The 18,407-nt window shown below is 35.6% G+C and overlaps 1 protein-coding gene across 1 annotated transcript in view; it reads right to left on the bottom strand.

The window, feature by feature from the left end:
• The window catches only part of ITGBL1 (integrin subunit beta like 1), a 124,197-nt gene that overhangs the window by 51,077 nt on the left and 54,713 nt on the right, over positions 1 to 18,407 (bottom strand). Inside the window, exons 4-7 of the mRNA XM_009085328.4 lie at positions 16,312 to 16,434; positions 14,446 to 14,586; positions 11,542 to 11,682; positions 7,075 to 7,221 (exon numbers count right to left, since the gene is read on the bottom strand). Of these exons, the coding sequence (XP_009083576.3) occupies positions 7,075 to 7,221; positions 11,542 to 11,682; positions 14,446 to 14,586; positions 16,312 to 16,434 (552 nt within the window). The remainder of the gene's footprint in view (positions 1 to 7,074; positions 7,222 to 11,541; positions 11,683 to 14,445; positions 14,587 to 16,311; positions 16,435 to 18,407) is intronic.

Here is an 18,407-nt window from a genome sequence, read left to right as displayed (position 1 = left end):
AAAGGCCAACTATGTCAAAGATACACCAACAACTACAACTTTTAGAGCAGCAAACGAGAGTCCCACCAATTGAAATGGGGAGATAAAGGTAAAGAAAATTAATCAAGACTGGGATTTGGAAGACACTATGCACAGAAGATAGCTAGCTGTCAGAAAGGCAGTCCTGGCATTCAAGGTCTCTCACAGATGTCTTCATTCACAGATGTCATCTCACAGATGAAAGAGGTCCTTGCTGGAGAAAGAATTATGATCGAGAGAACAAGAGTGAGGAAGACATCACATGCAAGAAGTTTGCAAAGTGTCCCAAGGTGGGAGCATTTCAGAGGCACTGACTGAGAAAATAAGATGTATTTTTCATATGGTCAGTGGTCAGTGCTTACAGCCATCAGAAAAACACTTGAGCAGTTAAGTCTCCTATTTTATAGATGTTTTTGCCATTTGTACCCTAACCATTCCTACCCTTCAGATTGACCTTACCTAAACAAGTGCTTCCAAGCACACTCCAATAGGCATATAGATCATTGGAAAAAACCCATGTAAACTGGCTGTGATTAGCAAGGCCTCCAACCCTGAGGCTTTCTCCAGCTCTAAGACTGCAAAACTTCTTTTACAGCTTTTCTTGGTCAGGTGGTCTGTAGCAGACACCTACCACACCCATAATAGGTAATTACATATTAATATATCACAGATGAATAATAAGATATATCATACGTAAATAATTGATCAGGTCTCTTGCATATTCATTTAAATATCAGATTTTTTTTTGTCCTTTACTGCCTTATTTACTGGTTAGAATGAAATGAAGTATATTTTAATGAAAACACGCTATTTTGAAAAAGAGCATGTTAAATTATTCTTGTTGGTGAGGCGGGATCCGTGTTTGTTACTCTACCAGCCACTGATGCCATGGTTTAAAGATTCCATTCTTATACTGTGATTTTATCCCACAGCATTTATTCCTAAGTATTATCCTAAACCAGATAAATTAGTTTTCCTCAATTCTTTACTGCTTCTCAAAATTCTCACCATGAAAACAAGTGAGAAAATTCAGAACAGTAAAAAATTCTGTTACAGAATTACCACACTCTTGTAATATCACCTACATCTCAGAAACAGACGTTTTCCAACACACCCTGCTTCTTCCAGAACAGATTAAGAACGCACTTATGCAGATACAAAGTACTTTATGAACCCTTTTTTTACTACTGAATTATAAGCCCTGCAAATAAGGATTCACTGAAGAAATTAAATGTTCTTCCCTTAGTTCCTCTGCCCCTACCTGATGTCTCCCAAAAATACAACAGTATAAGGTAAAAACAACACCAAAGAGTACTGTTGGTGGGTCACAAATAAGTACCTTTCTTCACAGAGAAAGACTGAAGAGATGAGCTCCTGAGCACTTTTGGATTAAAAAAAAAAAAAAAAAACCAGAAAAAAATTTAAATTTTAAATTTGGAAGCTTTCCTGACAAAGGCAGCTTCCAGAAGATCCTGCTTCAATTAAGAGATAAGGGCTCAAACAGAGCCTGAATCAGAGAAGCTGTTTAAAATCAGTGATCTAAACTATTGAAACACAAATTTAAAAGGAGTGGGATGCAACTATTTATTTCTATTTTTTCCTTAGACTTCAACAGGCAACAAGTGGAGTGCAAAGTGCCAGTCCAGCATATAAGAGTATTCCAAATTGTGTAACAAATGCTGTTACACCAGCTCATTCAGCATTAAAGTAATAGCACAGCAAGAGTGCCTCTCTGCTTGAAGCACACAGATGTAGAAGAGCTCGATCTCAAAGTTGATGAGATGAAAGCTAGAGATGTGACACATGACTTGAATTTGTGTTCTGTTCTTGTTACACCAGCTAATAATGCTACTTGCTGCCAGGCTGTCGACTATAGTGCTTTAATTAAGACCTCCTTCAGAATGCAGGGGTCATGCAAAATGAATGAAAACAGCATGCCAAATTCAGAGATGATGTACATTAGAGTAATTTACACTTCAATTAAACAGCACAATTTGCATAATAAGGGGCTGCAGTAAAGAGCTAGTAGCAGGGGTAGTAACCTAGATTTTACCTTAGGATTATTTACACTTTTCTGCTCTGACCCCATCCTGTCATGTAGAAAGCATAGTGAATTATTCAAATAGCAACTTCCACTATCATCTCTCCTTGCTAAGTCAACATGCCATAGGCTTCAGAAGCAATATTTCTCTGTAAGTGTCTAATAGAAACAGGAAATTTCTTTTGTTTATCAGTTTTGGCAGTGTCGTACTAGAGGGAGACTCCAAAGTCCTTAATTAATAACTGCACTTAGAACAAAAGAACCAGAACTGTAACATTACAGAACTATACTCAATGAGGTTCCAGGGGTAATAGAGCAGAAAAAGTTCTCATGATGTGACACTTGCCACCAGCAGCCTTTCTACCCTTTTAAGGCATCATACCCAGCTGTAGGGACTTACCTGTTGCAGAGATTAAAAAATCAGGATTACCACATTACAGTTTTTATAGATTTATCTTGAGCATATATTAAATGATGTCTTTCAAAGGTTTATATGAAGCTATTGTAGTTAATGATCCAACCCAAAATTATTTATAAGCTGAATATTTAATGTCATGCTTTCCATGAGTCCTGTAAGACTTCACAAAGGTCAGAAGACAGTCATTACACCTGGTTTTAAGCAGCTATATAGCACATCATTATTATTATTATTATCTAGGTTCCATCCACTCTCATCACTACACAGATAAAACTATCTCATGTGTGTTTCTCTTCCCTTCTGTTTATGGTCTCCATTTGGTATCAACTGGAATCTACCACAGTTGATACCAGAATTTGTATGCAATGAGATGTTTCAGAGCAGCATAAACTGTGTATCATACAAAAAGACACACAAGATGCTCCAGAAAAGGATTAAGTCTTTGCAGCAACACTGGTTAATGGCTCTGCTCTTTGGAGTCATCACTGACCTTTGCTTTCAGACTTCAGGATACGGTATCTGGCCAGACTGGCAATAGCATTACAGAACACAAGGGATTGAGTCACTGTCTTAGCTCACCACAAGGAATCTTTAAGAATGCATTGAACACTGTTGCTCTTCCACTAAGTTAATCAAAATCTAATAATTTTCAATAGAGAAAAAATGGCAAAATTATTGCTGTTGGTAAACTTTCAAAATGACACACAATTTTTGAACTAATGATTTAGTGTTTTGAAAATGGGGCTTAGGGGCCTTCTCAAAAACAACAGAAATGTTTTTAAGTAAAGAATCAAAAAATCCCTTCATTTTTCTGTTAGCCCATGTAGAGCATAAGTGTAAGGAGGAATTTCACCAATAAAGAAATGGCTTCATTTTCTCCATGTGGCAAATAAAAAAAAGCAATTTTAGAAAATATATTTAAATGCTAAAATATAAATAAGAATATTTTTCAGTTATCTGGCTTTGTAAATATGCCGTGGAATGGCTGCATTCACCAACGGTAAGTGAGGAAAACAAGATTGTTTTTAAAAATTCCTCTCATCTATTATTCTCAAAACCTACTCTTTTTATTTTCAATTCTCTTCCTAAAGGCTTTTTTAGTAAAACTATTTTTAAATCTGCTTTGTACCTGAAGGGAAAACTCAAGTGAGTGATGTGCATTTTAAAGAGGAAAGTGGTTTGTCTTTTCCCTTAATCCTGACAACAATATAGTACCTCTTTATTTCAAACCATAATGATTTTTTGGTATGTCTTTTCCTTTATGTCTGACATTGGTCTTGATGTACAGTGTGTTCTTAAAAGTAACAGATTTTCACTGTGAAAAAAGTGAAAGTTTTACATCTAAGCTAAAAGTCACGTAGCAAGTTAAAAAAAAAAAAAACAGCAATCTTGGGAATAAGAGTATAGAAGGAATTCTTCACTTTATATGAATGATGATGCCTAGAATCACTCCTCATCCTCAAAAGACTTTTGTAGGGAAAGTAATTTTTGGAAAGTACTTAATGTATTTTTATTCCCAAAATTTTCTTGTGATCTTCTCTCACGTTATATATAGCAGGAACTACTGATGGTATAGACAACCTGATTGATGCAGCTGAGAGAATTTATAATTGCTCTGCCTTTATTACATCATTTCAGCATGTAGACTGAATTTTCCTTCGTTACTCAGCATGTCAATAGAAGCCTTCTCTCTCCTTCACCTACTGGAGCAGCTAGGAAATGTAAAACCACAGTGTAATACTTTTTTGGCAGCCTCTCTGATATCCTCCATGCTGAGCAGCACCCATGAAATAGCTTGCTATTCTTGTGAGTGGGGTAAATCAGGAAGGAAATTACAGTCTGAAAACAAAGTTCACTGTTTCATCTACCCTCAGAAGAGCAAAATATAGACTGACTGTGTTCCTTCTCACCTCTTTTCAATTCTCTATAATTTTAATAGAATTTTTATACACACCTGATACATTAAAGGTTACAAAACCCCATTTTCTTTCCCTGTTCTTTTTTTTCTATACCTTTTTTTTCTCTTACTGAGATTACCTGACTGATAGTTAAGGGAATATGGGATTCTCAAAATCTGGGTGGGATGCACCAGTTCTCTTAGTTCCCATTGCTATAAACAACAAAAATATCTGAATATAAAAACAAAAGGCATAGATGAACAGAAAACATTCTCTAAGGGAACAATACATGGCAAAACCATAAAGTCATGCTCCTGCATCTCTGAGAATTCTGCTGTGTATCCTATTCCATAACTGAACAACCTTACCAAAAATCCCACTAATTAAGGACATTAAGTACTCCATTTCTTTGGCAGTACAGTGGATTACTGACCTGGGCAGGGATAATTGTTGTACCATCATTTTCAAATGGAAAAGACAAAATTTCCTTTCCTTTTCAGACTTTCCTTTCCTCATCACACAGTCTTCTCTAAGGACATCAGAAAAATTGGGGATGCTTTTACAATTCTATGGCCTTTACCACTACTGAAAACTTGAAATAGATTGTGTTTGTTTGGAAAACCTTCTTTTGATTCATCTGCTTGTGTCACACTTCTTCCCATGACAAGTAGTGGGATTTCCAAAAGGCACCAAATTTAACTATGCAAGTCCAATGACAATTTTTCATAGGAACTCAACCCCTACTTTAGCATTTCAGAAACTTTCATATGCTTTTTTTTTTTTTAATCCAAAGTATCATGGAAGAAGGGGAAATCCAAGGAGTCCAGGGTAAAAAAAAACAAAACACTGTCCAGTAAAACACAGATGAGTAGACTGAAATATCTTCCCAAGGTCTTAACCAACATTGTTCATAAACTAAAACAAGATATGGCTTTCCATTTTTAAATTGAATTTTTCATGGGGAATTTTTTTTTCAAGCCTGGAATGAAGAATCTCTTATTCCTTCATTACAGCAGCTATCACACTATGTCCTAAATCCACATAAGTCCCTTTTGCACTCCTTGAACACCTCAGTGCTCTCTTCTTGTTTCAAAGTCAAAGTTCAGTGAAAGCCACTATCAATTAAGCCTTTTGTCCCTGTAGACACTGCTTTTGAAAATTTTAACCAGCAGATCACTCAGTCAAATTATTTCACCTGAAAATTGCCTATTTCACTGCCAGCAGAACACTGCCAACATCGTTAGGGGTTTATGCAGAAGGCCAAAAGGGTAGAATTACTGTCATTAATGTTAAAAATCTTTACATTTACTCTTCTTATTATACTTTTTAAAAAAAATTCAATACTATATATTTATTCAAATTAAACTTGTTTTTATGATTTTTATTCTTCTTCTGTCCTCAGAGAGGACAATGCAATTAAATCATAGAACTGACTCCAAGCTCTCAAGATACACAACTTTTAGTGAAGCAGATCCAAGAAGAGACAGTCAACACCCATAAGGACAGGGAAAAAAAAGATCCACTATTAAAAAAAAAAAAATTAAATCAAAGTCAATGCTCCTTTCTTTTACTTATCATTCCTGTAAACATGAAAAATAAAATGCAGTTAATTCTCTACAGATGCCCATTCTCCAACTAACTTGTAGCAAAAAATTCTGTGACAAAATTTTAGCAGGAAAAGAGAGAGACAATTAACTGAAAAATTGCAGCTTAATTAAGAAAACAAGCAACTCTCTGTTAATACATAGCTCTTTTAAGATACTCCTAATGCAACATTTAGGAAGTAAATAAGCTGCTACACTATTACAGGGGGAAAATAGTACAATTATCACAGAGATAACTTGGGTGGACAGCCTACAATTTCTGACTATAATAGATAGTATTAGTGAAAGAATAAATCACAAATGAACTGACATTAAGGGTCAAATGCAATAATTCAAGAGAAGCTTTAGGCCTTTCCCAGAAAATACTTAAATGGGCAGAATTCATAACAACTTCAATTACCAGTTCTAGCAATATTCTGTCTTGTATTTACTTTTCTCTCTTCTCTCTGCAGAAAACCACATTTCACACAGTGACAGAGGAAAATTAGCAGGTCCTTTCCCTTCTGAGAAAAATTGTTTGCAATATATCTTTTATGTGTGTGCATGACTTAGTATATATTTTTAGTTGAAGCTCTTGAAAAGGCTACAGTGTCACAAGGAAATGCTTTCAAATGAAAAGCCAATGGCCAACTAGCAAACTGTGCTGAAGTATAGCTGCATTTTATTGAAGTCATTCCTGCACTTAATGGGCAATTTCATAGTCAGAGTAAATCCAAACAGTCCTTATCACAACGGTGCCACAACATTTTACACAACCTGAAAATCTCACGCTGCTTTTGTCAAAAAAATGCACAGTCTAGATCCATATTTTTAATGTATCTTTAGTAAAGACTTAACTATGGCAATTTTCAAAGCACCCTTGAAAACCTCCAAAACAAATGTTAAGACATGTAAAATAAAACACAAAGCAGGAAAAATATTCTCTGTATTCTTCTCCTCCCTCCTCCCAAATCAAAAGTTATACAGGTGTGATACATGCACAGTAAGCCAAGAAGGTACACATTTTTCAGTACTAGTAATCCTGGGCACCTATAAAAATTATTTTAATGAAAGTGCATTTAAAGAGCATGAAAATTCTTCCAGAAATGTGCTTACCTCTTCCAGAGCAAGGTAAATTAGAATTTCCTTGGCATTTCTTAGCACTTTCTTCAACTGACATTGGACACGAATGTGGATGCTCACACTTTTTCCCAGTCCATCCTTCTTTACAGTCACATCTTCCACAATTACACTGTCCATGACCTTTATAATGAATACAATTCAAGATTAGCCTCCATTCTGGTGAAGAATGAAAAAGTCTTAATTGGATGAACTTTATCGAAGTTGGGTCTTCATTCAGTAATGAGACTGGCAGAAAAATACACCCAATCCATTATGCCCACTTTTGTTCCTGAAAATAGCACTGTCTACCATTCTATTTGAGCCATATCCCCTCTTCTGTTATTTTCCTTAAGGGAAGTTTAGCCATTTAGCACATGATCTAATGCAAAAGGGTGAAACAGAGATTAAAAATACACATTTTACCACCAATTGGAAAAGTGGAATGTCATAAGGCAATATTTAAATTTTTTTAATGTTCTTTTTCTACCATGGTTGCAGCATATTCTCTAAGAAATATATCAGTGCCATTCTTTATCTACTTGCAATCAACATGATCCACTACAGACAACATTGTTACATCAATTCCAAGCATCAAACCAGTGTCTTCCACTAAACAGTGATATAAAAATGACAAAATTTTGAAATATTGGACATAATCAGTTCTAATTACAGTAGGACAATTGGATGTGGGTTTTGGTATTTTACACCATGTCTGAGACTATTCCCTGCACATATACTTCCTCTATATGAAAGCAAACATATGCAATTTTTCTTGAGTTTTTCTCAAGAAAAACTATGAAAAAAATAGATAATTGTCCTTCTCCCTCTTTATGCTCTTTGCAAACAGCATTGAGATTCTGGCAATGCAAAATGTTCCTGAGAAAAGCCTGAGAATCAGCAAAACAACACTCCTTGCCATAAAATCAAACACCTATTTTCATGAGACAGCAGGTTAGATCTCTCACAATTTTCACACAGTCATCATGCATTGGACACAGGATCAAAACATTGTTCCAATGTCCATTTTTCTACCCATGTTCTTCTTGCAAACCATAGTAAAATAGATTTTATATCTCTTTTTAACCATACTTGCACTTTAGTACCAATTTATAAAACATATTTGCTTATTAGCTCACAAGGAGAAAATGGGAGGAAGCAATCATTCTAGGAGTCATCAGATTACTTCCCAGAATACAAGTCTTATTAATTGCACAAAGTAACTTTTCCTTACATTAGTAATTTGTTTTCCTTGAAAAGCGTTATGGGCTTGTTCTTGTTTAGAGGATGAGTTTAGATTAGATTACAGGGAAGAAATTCTTTGCTGTGGGGATGGTGAGGCTCTGGAAGAAGTTGCCTAGAGAAGCAGTGGATGCCCACCCCTGGAAATATTCAAGGGATGCCTGGATGGGGATTTGAGCAACCCAGTCTACTGGAAGGTGTCCCTGCAGGGAAGGTGTCCCTGGTAGTGAATGGAACTAGATGATTTTTAAGGCTGCTTCCAGCACAAACCATTCTCTGATCCCACGATTCTTTCCTTTGCTTTCATGTGTACCTGCCGACAAGTTGTAAATTGGATTTATGATCCCTGATCCAGAGAGATACTTATGGGAGGATTAAGCACTTTCATACAATAGTTTTTTCACTAAAGCCACAGCAAAGGAGCTAATGAAATGTGTGAACATACAAATTTTCTTAATGGAAGCGTTCTCTCTTTCTGTGTCAAGTCATGAGAACTATTATCTTTTTAAATGAAGATAATCACTGTATTGTCCAGAAGACTTCTGAAAGACAATAATTCAGGAACATTCTGAATGGCATTTCAGGTGCTAAAAGAAGGCATCCAGTAGTCAATATGATGTACTGTGAAATAACAATCACCTCAAGCCACATGAAGCTTCTGGAGTGAACTGCCCTTGTGTGATGTTAAATCCTCATATCAGGGCTGTCAATTCCTGTTATTTGAATTTTATAAAATAAACATGGAATTTCATTCAGTCACAGTGAAACTCTTTACATGAAAACAGATTTCCTATAATTTCTCCATGCTACTCAGGACCGTGGTTTCCTGTCTCTACCTATTAGGTAGACAGAACAAGACAAGAAAATTTTGTACCATTTCTTTTTGATGAAGGTTTTAAGAGAGATGGATTATTTTCCCTAATCTAACTAATCACTCTTGGATTCATCCCAAATCAATTTACAAATAATTGGGAGAAACAATGAGGATATTTTTCAGACACACTAACGCATGTACACTTTGTGCAATAAAAATTTATTTCATATAAGCAATTAAAAAACCTGTCCCACTACAATTCCTCTATTAAATCTTTGATTTAATTGCAGATTCTGCCTGACTACCACAATAAACCAAAATTAAAACTTCTGCATCTTTTCTATTTCTGAAACAAGACTAAACAGCAGGACTAGAAGACATTGTTCACACTGCTTCATGTGCAAATGGATTTTTTTCCTCAATCTATTTTAGAAATGTATACTTGGATGGCCAGCTAAGACTAAATTAGGCTTTTCTAAAACATAATGGAAAGGGAATGGATGAAAATAAGTAGTACTAAAATTATTTGATGAGGAATTGGAAAAGCAAAATTATACTTCAACTTGAGTTTTAGTCACATCAAGCAAGCCACATGAGTCCTTCCTTTCATATCTAACTTTTCCTCATTTACAGTTATATAGTGTAATAAAGACCAATGTACCAGTCCTTAATCCAATGCCAAATGGCAGTATCTTCCCCCAAGCTCCTTTGTAACTGTCTGTACTTTCTTACCCTCTGCTTCCTTAGAGCCATTACCATCCTGGGCAGCAGCAGCTGCAAAGGCAATAATGTCCAGGAAAGGGCAGTTCAAGCATGACTTTTTCAGTTTCACGGCATTAGTTGTAGATGCCACAGGTTTGCTTTGATTTAATCAGGTTTGAAACTCTTGTGTTCACCATTAACTACAAAATGCATTTTCCTTGTTGATTTGTAGCTTTGCATTCCTTAGCTGATGCTGATATTTTGATCAGTCCCTGAGTGCTAAAATCCCTGACAGCAACACAGTGTTTCATTCAAAAACTGACAACCAAGTCAATCTTCTTGCTGCTCTCCTGACTTTGCGACTGCACACAGCTCTATATCATTCCAGTTTATTCATTAAATAAACCCTTAAATAAATATATATTATCTGCAAGTGGTTGAACAGCAACTAGTAAATAAAGTCACTGAAGGTTTTTGGAAAAGCTTCTTTCCCCCCCCTTTTATTAGCTAGTGATTCCTCTAAATTTATTAAAAACAAAACAAAACAAAAAAACCCCAAACCAAAACAAACAGGGAAAAAAAAAACCACACACAAAAAACCCCACAACTTTTTACAGGGAAAGAAAAGGCCTTTCTATATTTTATATATTATGCTGGTTTCAGTTTTCTTTCTCTATTACAGACAACTCGAATGATCATTTTGGAGGACATATCTCATTCTAGGAATAGGAAGAAAATATACTACATCATTATTGTCCTTGATGTGACTGCATTCTTCCTGTTATTAATTAGGCCAGACCAGATTTCTACAGGATGCACTGAAGCTGACAAGTCTCTCTGAAATCACAATCATTTACTTTTGTAGAATTCCTGTGTGTACAAATTGCATGATGTGTGCTGAACAAAGTCCTTCTCTCCTGCCTAGTGTTAGCATCTTTATTAGTATCCACACAAAATTGCATGCAAGGTCCCTCTCAGAATCTCAGCTTTTCTTAGCTGATACATGGAACATCTATAAACTGCAAAACCATGGATGGATGGATGGATGGATGGATGGATGGATGGATGGATGGATGGATGGATGGATATTAATTGTTTTGAATATAATGCTCTCAAGTCCAAGAAGAAGAAAAAGGAAGATGGGTGTGTCCAAGGTGTACAGTCTGGTCTACAGCTACAGAAGTGCAGCTGGGCCACATATTCTTATTTTTAAAGTATTGATGTTCTACTTGGTCTCATGTCAATTTGTATTCTCAGGGGACTGTCTTTCATTGACTCATTTATTTACTCTTCCTTGACTTTCTTCTTCTTGATTATCATCTATCTCTCTGTCATATACAATCAAGTAACAAATACAGTCTGATCTAATGAACTTTCAAATTCAAATTTTCCCAAGAAAGGATACACCTATATTTTAAATTTTCATACATTATCCAATTCAGTGTTAGGTTACACTGAAAGCAAGGGTATTAGAAGAATCTAAAAGATTCTTCTTAAAAGAATCTAATATTTACAGGTTTCATTATATGCCATGGAAAAAAAATACAGAATTATGTATTTAATTTAAAAAGCCCCCTCCTGCCCCCCAAGCTCAGTATGAGAGAGCTTGGAAATGAGAATTGGAGCACTAGGGAAGAAGAAGATCAGACCAGTTGGAAGGTATTTTATAAAACTACACCTAAGTCCCCTTTATACACAAACCTTACCTGAACAGAAGTCATCAGAATATCTGTCATACACTGCTTTGCAGTTTCTTTCATCACACTCACAAGTATCTCCATGAATATCTCCCCAGTCACCAGTTGGGTCCACATCATGGCATGTACATTCCCCACATACACATGTCCCTAAAAAGGTAAAAAAAAAAAAAAAAAAAAAAAAAAAAAAAAAAAGAGAAGATTAACTGTGTAATTTAGAGTGACAGCACTTTGATTACAGGAATTTACACCTGTGAATTTTCAGCTCTCACAGAAATGCAATTTCAAAGCTGCAAGTGGTAATCTTGAGCGTGTGCTCATCTTCTATGATTTGAAACCTTCTATGATTATTTAGTAGCAACACTTTAAACAAACAAATTGGCATCCCGTTCATGTTTCTTTTTGCTGTGGAGACTTGCTAGGAGTCAACAAAAAATGTAGCTCACAGAACAGTTGTACATCTTTGACATCAACAGTAATTTGCCCTGTCAGTAATGACAATAAAAATCAATTCTGTTTAAATGACTTGGGCTTGGGCACAGGGGATAATTAATGGTTGTTAAAGCAGAAACATTTAAACTACAAGAGAATCCAAACTAACACAGCTGAAAATGTCTAGGAAGCCATTCTTTACGTAAGAAGAGCAAATCTAAGCAGCACAGATCTACATGAAAGGATACTGCTCCACTTTCCCAAGTCCATATTCAGGGCCACACCCTGTTGCTTACAATAAGAACAAATGTGAATAACCAAAACCAAATTTGCATATTTTACTAATATTTTTTACTATTTTTACTATTTTACTTTTTTTTTACTATATTTACTAATTTTACTAATATGCAGAGATATGCACCCTACTTATTAAGGAAAATCTGAACAAAAACCCCCAACCAATCAAAAAAAAAAGAAAAAATCCCTTATTCAGAAATCCAAATATGCTCCAGGGCAACACTCTAGCTACTTTTTTTGAGATGCTAAGAGGCTCCTAGAAGCAGCCTGACCTTACTGATGCATGCAGTTCATTTCTTGCAGAGTGGCTTCACCTTCTGCTACTCTGCCAACACATTTGTCATCGTATTTAGGTTACTCTAAACAATAAAATGTGTTTGAGGACAACAGGACAGGATGACTAAACAGTACACTTAGATATGGGCACATTCTTCTCTAATAAAAGGAGAAGGTCTACACAACCCAGCATGCACGACATGAAGAGTTACAGCCCTATATAATGCTTAGAACCCTGAGACAGCCCTCAAGAAATTTGTGCCTAATTTTTTATACTTTCACAATTCAGTGACATTACTGAAGAAGAAAAAAGCCATCCAACCAACAAACAAACAAAACCAGGAAATGCCTCTGGAGAGTGATTAATCCTCCCAGAAACAACTTCAAAGTTAATTTAGATAAGCTGTCCTGGATGTCAGAATGCAGAACATAATCTCACCAAAGTTTAAAAATCTAAATTTTCACATGTGGTCTAAACTGTTTGACTAGATAGTGCAGGGGAAAAGATTAGTAACAATTTATCCATCTTAGCACTGAAGGAGGGTGGGCAGCAAGGTTAGCCTCGATATTTGATTTTTAGAAGGCTCAAGACTGACAAGATGAACTGTACTTATATCAGAAGATGTTGAAACAGAAAACTGGGTAAGTAGGACTAAATGGAGCAGAAATACTTTGTTGGAAATCAACTTCACATTGTCAGAATCCTACAAAATTCTTATGAAGATAAAATCACAAAGACATGAAAGGCTAAAGGCATGGAAGTATCTCACAAATGTACCTTTGCATTGGAGGTTGCAGCTACTCAGAACATCAGCTATGCTATCCACACAATTTCTCCTATTGCAATGCCAGTTTAAAGAAATAATCACACATTAAAATTTCAAACTCGATTAAAAGCTTGCTTTGACGAGAAATTCTTTGCCAAGAAATCACCTTTTAAGTGCAAAGAAAGCATCTGATCTGATGACACTTTGATATCTATTATTTCCAGAGCTACACAAAAATTTTATGCTGAAGTCCTGAGACTAAATGAGCCTACATGGTCTCTGTATTTGAGCCAAACTTTCCATTTCAGCCTAATTATGAGAAGAGAGTTTTCTAAATGCTCTCAGGATGATTGGATGTTCTCAATACAGCAGGTTTTTCCAGTAGAGATGCTTTTAAGAGGGGTATCTATGTGACTCTTGTTTATGTACTACTATAATTATTCTGATTTATTGCCAAAAGAACACCCTTCTTTTTTAACTTCTTGTTCACAGCAGCTAGTGAAAAGCAACCTTATTTTGTGGGTTTTTCTTCTTTTTTTTTTTCCAAAAATGGCAAAATTAGACAGAAGTATAAGGTAAAATCCAAACTCCAAAACTGTGTGCAGATAAGATCTTATGTAGTTAGAAAAACTGTGTGAAGGCTATACATTCCACAGCATTGTTACTGAACACTTCACAGGTATTTTTTAGGCTGTAGTGGAAATTAAATGTTTTGTGTTTTCATTTTCCCCATTCCATTGTGGATCCTGAGTCTTCTTTAAGAGTGAATTGACATACAGTTCTGTGACCTTACAGCACCAATCTGTTTAAAGTAAAAAATCTGGTAATACTTTATTTTGCAAGGTAGGTCTCTCAAAACAAAATATACTAAACAACAAATTATCCTGGTCAGTCTTATGACAAAAATAAAGAATGAGAACAAGCTTAGTTTTCTTAGTCAAGAAGTGGATGTTTATTTGTGTGAGTTTATTCCTTAACACAGGTTACTACCCAGTTGGAAATGTATATCTAGAGCTGAAAAAGGTGAGAACAAATAGAAACTCTCAGCAAACACAATCTATGTCCTACTGTAGAGAATGCATAGAGTGAAATAAAAGCCAACTATATAAGCATGTGTAGAAAGTCCATGCAAATGACACACCTCTGTTGCTGCAGATTTTGCCATCTGGAGATGTGCATCTTTTCTTGATCTCCCAGGGGGTGATGTCACACTGGAATTCACATTTATCTCCATGCCAACCAGCCTCACAGTAACAGTTTCCACAGTAACACTTTCCATGGCCTTAAGCCAAAACAAATTTTGTACAGTGAGAAAGAGGCAAGTTTTTAAAAGGCATTAACAATTTAACTGTTTTGATCTTTTCTTTTAAAAACTTTTACTGCTAGATTCAGAATAGAAACAATTTATAGTCTATGTATGAATACATAAAATCAGACAAAAGATATCTGAGCTACACTTTTCCCCTCTATTTTAGAACCAGTTTTCCTTTAATCATAGAATAAATCAAATCAATAAACACTAACTGACAACATAATTTTTATGCTTTTAAACTTTTTTTTACTTTATGGGTAAATTTTGAGGACTGTAATCGTTAAAATTCAAGCACAGCTTTACACATCAAGGTGGGACACAATACTTGGCATGTCTAAAAACATATTGTGTGTTCTTGACTCCTCAGCTAGTTACAATACAAGACATCTTGATTTATTACACACCAACTCTGTTGTATATGGCTTCCCTTCTTTTTCCCCTCTCTCAAGAAGATTTCTGAACACTGCAAAACCAGTTCATTAGGGAGAATTCTTTTCAAAATTAATCTTTCAGATGTTCATTTAACAAAATACACATGTCCTAAAAAAGATGTCTGCATCATTCAAGTCTGGGTGAAAGCAGCTCCAGAATATTTTCATCTGCTAAGGTGCATGTGTCATAGGTTTCAAAGCACAAAGCTTTTAAATTAAGTAGTTGCAATTCTTACTAATCTTAGAGCTCCTGAATCTGGACTTCAGAGGACCATTCTGCATAACCTCATTTAAAATCCCTACTTAATCCCAGGATTTTAAAAAAAAGTTCTTTTTTGCCTTCAAAGGCACTTAAATAAATAGAATTTATTTTGCTGTCTGTGTAAGGAAAAGACAGAGAAAGGGATTTCTCTGTACAAGTACTCTCTTTCTTCAGACACACACACACAGAGGAAGCACTACCCCCAGATATGGATAGTCTAGGAACAGACTGGAACACTCTTGTAGGCATATGGACACAATCTGCATGTGTGTAGCTTGAACAATGTTTGTAGCACCTTCCAGCTCAAAGACAAGCCTCCTTCCCAACACAGAAAACAGCATTTATAATGCCATAAATGGTGTGCATTGCACAATATTTGACTGCCAGGTTCCTGCCTTATGATGACTTGAAAGAAGAAGAGTTTGAATTTTGGTTGCTTTTCTGTCTATCAACAGAGTTCATTTCTTCTTACTTTTTTGCCTTTCCTATCACAGATGAAATTCATTATTCATTCCTTTCTCTTCTTATCTTCCTGCCTCTGAGTTATCATCTTACATTTATTCCTGATATTTTTAATTTTTGCTTCCTTGACAAAATTCCTAATAATCTATGTTCTGGTTTGTTTTTTGAGGTTTTTTTCATATGTTATCCATTCTGCTCTCTCTTATCTGTGCCATGAAGCATTCACATTCCTCATATATATTCTACTGAGGACAGAAACACTAAGCTATGAATTACCTTAGTGATTTATCTTGTACAATTCTCTTTGCAGTTCTTCCAAAAAGAGGAGAATGTCACAGGATTTATTCATTCTTTAACCTTATGGTTAGCTCATTTTTGCATCTGAAATTTGCACTTACAATTTGCAGTGTGAAGTCTTGCAAATAGAGTTACTTTTATTTGAAGTCATATATTCAGTAAAGATATTTTGTAGAACCATGCAATTAAATAACAGTCTGTATTAATCTTCTTCACTTTTCTTGCTCTCATTAAGATACATACCTGTACAAATCTCTCCTGTTTCATCATCAATGCATTCTCTGTCATCACATTCACAAAATTTGCCATATACCAGTCCATTTTCTTCTGAGTTAGCACATTGGCACCTGCCACACTGACATGTGCCTGTAAACATTTAAGAGACATGACCCAATGACTGCAGATTAAAGAAAGAGTTTCATTAGTGTGTCCAGAGATGGTACATATTTTATTTCTGAGAAGACTGAAATCCAAAGATCATCCACACAAATAAAGACAGACACAGAAATTATTCATATCAACAAAAAGCCTGATCTTAGCTGTGTTTCTAAGCCTAATCTTAGCTGTGATAGAGCATTCAAGTGCCTTTGAAGTGTAAAGCTGTTTTTCTCACAGTATAAACCATAAAAAAGTACCAAAAAACCAAACAAGCAAGGAAAAAAACCCCCAAAAAACTTTCTGATGTAATGAAAAGCCAGAGCACTCAGGCAATGCAGCAAAGGATGCAAATGGATTTGTAAACAGATCTCTCTTCTATCACAGCTCATTGTGTCACACATTTACTCCTTGGTGTTTTGAGGAGAGTTGCCCCTGAGCTCAGTGGCTGCCTCCCTCCATGACCTGCCCTCCTGAATAGGAAGAAATTCTTCTGTTGCTCCTTGGGAAAGAAGAATCCCTTCTTTTCCCTCAGCAGGTCTATCTGACCTGAGATCATAAATAACTGTATGAATGAGTTCCACAGTCAAAAAAAAAAAAAAATCACAAACGCATTAAAATGGCATTAGAAACAAAAGTATTATTATTCCACTCATATAAAAACCCCCTTGTCCCTACTTTATTAAAATGGAAAGGGTGGGAACTTTGTGCAATATCACATTACTGGGGCCTTGTGGTCAGTGGTCTCAAACAAGTTGTTTCAATAGTCAATGGCATCACTATGCCAGCAAGTAGAGATTTTTTTAAAATTCACTTCACAACATTCATACTCCTCACATGACATCCATATGTATTTTTGAAAACACAGTTATTGGCATCAGAGAAGTTCTCCAAAATAGAAGCTTTATGCTGATATTGCACAAGATTTCAGAAACCAGTTGATGTTTTTACCCTTAAAATTTAACCCTTATGAGCATAGCATGACTTTTAATAAACATCATGTTACTCAAAGAACAGAAGTGTTGGGCTCTGCAACAGACACGGCCATTCTAAAAGAGTAAATTGTAAACATGTATGCAAGAGCTAATGCAGTAAAGTTATAATAATAATAATATACAACTGATAATACAACACAAGTAACCTACAGAACTAGAGTTATTTCCTACAATTACTTGTTAAACAAATACAAATGCAATTTTTGAGAAAACTGTCGCAATTACAGATAATTCCTGAACAGGAAAGAAGATAAAACAGAAAATTGATTCCTATACTGGTCAGATGTTCTAAACAGGCAGAGAGACAGTGTATCATAAAAATGTTCATTCTTTCCATTGGGGAATGAGAAAATTGCTCACATAGAGAGCCTCAGTTTAGGTAGGATGCCCTAGCTGTTGTGAGAAATTATTAGAAACTAAGTCAGAAAAATGAATTTTTAGGTGGATCTTGATTGGTTACTGAAAAAAGTTACAATAAGTGATTATCTGTGTTTGTAACAGCTCATGCCATCCCTTCCTATCTTTTATTGGCAATTACAGAACAGGGCCCAGATCTCAATGACAGTGTTAGTAGCAGATCAAAAGGCAAGCCCACCAAGACAAGGTACAGCCCATCAAAGTTAGCCAAACTCCCTAGTCAGTCTCATTGGAAATCCTGTCCTGTTTAATATCAGCAAAAGCAAAACCATTTATTCTTCTCATGATGCCACAAACACTTCCCCCTTGGCTACTTGGAGTGGCTGTTAAGCTATGTCCATTTTCCTGTGAAGACTTCTAACCAGGGAAAGAAAGAGGCTCTCTTTTAAGAACTTTGACTAAGAACAATGAGCAATACTTATTTTTGAAAGTCAGTTTCTCATTTAACTATCTCCCATGGCTCGCTCGATAGCAAGTTTCATACATCTGTTGTCAGAAATTAAGTGTATCATTTACTCAGTATGCTGCATGCTAATAGTTTAATATTAAACT

Source organism: Serinus canaria, chromosome 1 (assembly GCF_022539315.1).
Source record: "Serinus canaria isolate serCan28SL12 chromosome 1, serCan2020, whole genome shotgun sequence".
Classification (NCBI taxonomy): domain Eukaryota; kingdom Metazoa; phylum Chordata; class Aves; order Passeriformes; family Fringillidae; genus Serinus; species Serinus canaria.
Note: the sequence above shows the minus strand (reverse complement) of the source record. Positions and strands in the feature narration are given on the sequence as shown.